The 4774-nt window shown below is 47.8% G+C and overlaps 1 protein-coding gene across 1 annotated transcript in view; it reads left to right on the plus strand.

Annotated features, from left to right (window-relative positions):
• Window positions 1-4774, plus strand: part of KCNK12 (potassium two pore domain channel subfamily K member 12) — a 59722-nt gene that overhangs the window by 2151 nt on the left and 52797 nt on the right. The window contains exons 2-3 of the mRNA XM_027765900.1: window positions 17-202; window positions 247-441. Coding sequence (XP_027621701.1) covers window positions 17-202; window positions 247-441 — 381 coding nt within the window. The remainder of the gene's footprint in view (window positions 1-16; window positions 203-246; window positions 442-4774) is intronic.

A 4774-nucleotide genomic window follows, 5' to 3' on the forward strand; every position in this document is an offset into this window, starting at 1 on the left:
GTGGCGGGTGCCACAGTCTTCTCCGCGCTGGAGAGCCCAGGCGAGGCGGAGGCGCGGGCGCGCTGGGGCGCCACGCTGCGCAACTTCAGCGCAGCACACGGCGTGGCCGAGCCGGAGCCGCGCGCCTTCCTCCGGCACTACGAGGCCGCACTAGCCGCGGGTGTCCGCGCCGACGCTCTGCGCCCGCGCTGGGACTTCCCCGGCGCCTTCTACTTCGTGGGCACCGTGGTGTCGACCATAGGTGAGCGGCACACGTCGCGCGCGTCTTTCCTCTCCATGCCTTCCACCTGCTGCCCTCCTCACTGCGCCGCGGCTTGGTCCGCGCCTTCCTCCGGCACTACGAGGCCGCACTAGCCGCGGGTGTCCGCGCCGACGCTCTGCGCCCGCGCTGGGACTTCCCCGGCGCCTTCTACTTCGTGGGCACCGTGGTGTCGACCATAGGTGAGCGGCACACGTCGCGCGCGTCTTTCCTCTCCATGCCTTCCACCTGCTGCCCTCCTCACTGCGCCGCGGCTTGGTCCATGTCCCCTGGCGCCTCTCTTCCCTTCCAACACCCCATTGCCTACTTTTGTCTCCGCTGGTCCCTCTCTTCCTGCCCCTTCTCTTTCCTGGCTTTTCGAGTGGGAGATGGCTTGAGAGGCGTATCTCACGCTCGCCCAACGGTGACTCGCTTGGCAATGTGACTGACCGGGAAGAGCCTCACCCAGGCACCGAACAGAGCTTAGCCTTCCAGCTCAATGAACTGACCTCGGTGCACCTCAGTTTTCTACTCTGTAAGAGGACTTGTGAGGATTTGTGTCAAGAGCCCCTTCCTTCCTGTTTCCCACCCCCGGGCATCAAGTTTCCTCATCTACTTGATTTCCACCACCCTTTCTCCTCCATTCAGCGTTTTGCTCTTCTTTCCCACGCTCTTCCTCTCCTTTCTCTCAGCGTTTTTCTTTCAGTGGTCCCTGGCCTTCTACCCCGGGGAGGGCGGCCCCTTGCCCTGGAGTCGCTTTCCCTAGATCTTCCCACTTGCTCCTGCAATCTACACCACATATTCCAGTAAAGCCATTAGTCAGAGCTCTGATCTTCAGCCACTGTTGTTTTGCATCGCACCCCTCAGTTTTCTCTCTCCCACCCAGCCTCTCCTCCAACTTCTTGACCTTTCTTTCATTCCATCTCCTTTTTTTCCAACCAGCAATGGCACAAAGGGGTAACCTGGAGCAAGGATTGTTCCTCTATGCTTTCCATTATCCCTCGTCCCTATTTTTGGTATAAATAGTTTAAGGTTTCTTAAACTTATGAAAAATGCTGTATAAATACTGCAAGCACCACACACCTTGGTCTTAGGCTTCATTGTTGCCTCTGGGCTGCTCCTGCAGGGAGAGATTTAGGATACACCACAGCTCTCCACCCAGTCCCTTCCTCTTCTTTCTTCTCTTTCACTCTCCCCCTCTCCTTACTATGGGTCCCAAGCGTCACGTAAAATACAGCTTCTCCACCCCTATCACTCACCTGTACAAGGTGCAGAAGAAATACAATCTTTTCACTTTGGCAAGACTTTGTGTGTCCCATCCACTCCTATTTCAAGTCCTAGGGTTGGAGAAGACTTGGCTAGTCATTGCTCTAGTCACCCCAAAGCACTATCTCCGGATGGTACAGTTTTGGGGGAGGTGGCTGAATTTGTTGAACTGAAAAGTGAGAGGTTCATAGACATATCTTCCATGGGTAGTTTGGTATGGCAACTCAGAGACAGGGCATAGACTAACCAGCTAACTTAAGCTACCGCACTGGCTACTTAGAGGCAGAAAGGCTGCATCGGTGCTCAGGATGTGAGCAGCTAGAGATGTCTAAGTATATATGTATAGACTATGACAGGGCTTCCATGCCTGCAGTGATTTTTCATGTGTCATGCTTGATCTGATTGTTTTAAACAGAAAAGTCAAAAGTGGCCCAAGTCCAAAACACAAATTGGATAAAAATACCCTTTAAAAGCTATATCATGTTGTTATGGTGATTGAAGATATAAAATGACCCCCTCTAAAAATCCCCTTTTAAGAGCTACATCAAGTTGCTATAGCAACTAGTTCTTTTAAAGTGGTTTAAAAGTACTAAAGATGCTTAATCCTGAAGAATGACATCATGCATTCAAAGCTCATTACTGACTTGTATTCTTTCTCTTGTAAACATACCCTTTTGCTTCCTTCTACCTAGGGACACACTTGTGCACATATTGGGTGGTTGTAGCTTTTTCTCCTAGTGATGTGCTCTGGCTTTCTAATGGAACCCACAGGCTAAAGGGGAAGGTGTTGGAAGTGTCCTCCTCCCCTATGTGCCATTCCTATTCCAGAAATCTGTGGATTCTGTACCTTACATCAATCTTGTTCACAGTCCCTTTGGAGACAGTGATTCTGAACCCCATCATAGCATCTGAAGTTTCTCACTCAACTCTTTACACAAAATCAAGTTAGCATGTTGGAAAATTATTCTATGCCCCAGCACTTAGACTACTGGTAATAGTGGCTTCTCTCTCTCTCTCTCTCTTTCTATCTTTCTTTCTTTCTTTCTTTTTTGGCTGAGGCCACATGTACTCACCAAAGAGAGACAGAGAGGAACAAGTGAAAAAGCACCCTCCCATGGGAAAGATCAGGCAGCAATCCCGTCTTCATATCTCCCTCCCTTTTAGGATGTTGGCTGAACACATGTGCCTGGTATGGTTATTTTTCTTTTTTTTGGAGAGGTTTTTGCATGCACTCACCAGAAAGAGAGAGACAGAGAGACAGAATGTGAGAAATCACGCACCAGGGGGATGGCCACGCCACAATCCCTTCTCCATTCTCCTCTTGGGATCCTGGGCATGCACACACACACACTCCCAGTGTGAGTTTAAGCCACCAGGTCCGGGACTCAAACCGCAGTTGGCTACATAGAAGTCTGGCAATGTAACCATTATGTGAACTGCTGGCCCTCCTGGGTTTTTTTGTTTGTTTGTTTTGTTTTGTTTTGTTTTTTTTGCTATAGGGCGTGTACGCTCGCCAGACAGAGAGAGACAGAGAGATAGAAAGCGAGAAATCACCCCCCAGGGCGGATGGCCATGCCGCAATCCCCTCTCCTCCATTCTCCGCTCGGGATCTTGGGCACGCATGCACACGCACCCGGCATGAGTTTAAGCCTCTGGGCCCAGGACGCAAACCATGGTCGACTATGTGGGAGTCCAGCGACATAACCATTATGCTAACTGCTGGTCCCCCTCCTGATATGTTTTTTAAGTAGCTGGATCCAAGACTTGAAGCCACAGTAGGCCATGTAGGATCCAACCACCTTAACCATCATGCCACTGGCTGGCCATGGGATTGGCTGTTCTTCAATCAAGTGGAAAGGAACTATGTTCTCTTTCTTGGCTTGTGTTTTCAGAGGACAGCTATACTGAAACATGTGGTCATGTTCAAGTAATCTAGCTCACTGCTTCCAAAATCTGCAGAGCAGCATTTGAACTAGCCTGTGGACAGTTGGGATTATTAAACTAGCAGGGATGCCAGCATGGCCGCACAAGTAGCAGGGTCTCTGTTGGTTATCTACCTGCTGTAGCATTCTGGGGCATCAGTTCAAAGTAGTCACTTTTGTCAGTCAGATGCATTCTGCTGAGTCCCCAAGTAACATGATTGTGATTTTAGTCTTTTCTTTGCAAAGTGCACTTGGATGAGATCTAAGTGTAGACCTACATATGTTGTTTCTCTTCTGCTTACATGGTCCTTTCTCTTAAATGCCCTGAGTCTTTGGAGACTGTTATTATTACTGATGCTTTTATGGATTCAAAAGTTCAGGGAGGCAAATCTCAATCTGAAATGAGCAAGCAGGAGTCTCTTTCTGATACCTCATCCAGTGAAGAAAATGATCATGTACTCAATTTTATTTGCTCAGTGAATATCACACTGTACATGGTTCACGCAACAGTGTGGAGTTCACGGGACCAAAATGATTTGGCTCAGCTATTTACACTACCTAATCATACAGGACCTTTCTTTTTCATTACACAGACCCAGCTAAATGATTCATTTAGACTTTAGTATGGAAAACACTTTCCTCGTGATGTATTGTGTATGTCAGGCCCAGTGCTATATTTTGAAATGTTAAAACTTATTCTAAATTGCAAAGGTTAAAGTGTATTCCAATCCTGCAGAATTGTAGCATTTACAAACAGCATTTCGTGGCCATCTTCACTAAAGATGATGAGAACAAGAATCCAGTCAATCCAATCGGATGTTACATAATGTTGAGGGACTTACCCAAGGGCACACAGTTAATGAAGGCTTTAGCTAGGTCCAAAATCCAAGTTATGCAGTGTATGTGCCACCAACTTGATGCATATAATTGGTGGGAATATTCTTGTCTGAGACTGAAATATTTAATAATGGTATATGTCTATCTGAGTTAGAGAGAGAGAGAATATGTGAGAGAGAAGGAAAGGAAGAGAAATAGAGAGACTCAGGCAGGGACTGGTCTGTTAGTCATGCCAATAACTGATTAGGGGCAGAGAAAACTGAAAGGGTTTAGAAAGATCTTACACATCAGACAGGTTAGAAGCATCTAGCCAGTCTTAGACAGCTGAGCAGACAAGAGCCAATGTGAAGGTCAGGAATAGAGGCACCAGCCAATAAGGGACATTCTGGTAAACTCTGGTCCAAGGATAGAAATCACTTGTTTTCTGCCTTTTTTGCACTAGTGTGTGTACATATGTACATGTGCACACTCTCAAGAGCATGTGTGTGTAGAGGAGGAGCAGAAGGAGCAG

Source organism: Tupaia chinensis, unplaced genomic scaffold (genome assembly GCF_000334495.1).
Source record: "Tupaia chinensis unplaced genomic scaffold, TupChi_1.0 Scaffold139917_1, whole genome shotgun sequence".
In the NCBI taxonomy this organism is placed as follows: Eukaryota; Metazoa; Chordata; class Mammalia; order Scandentia; family Tupaiidae; genus Tupaia; species Tupaia belangeri.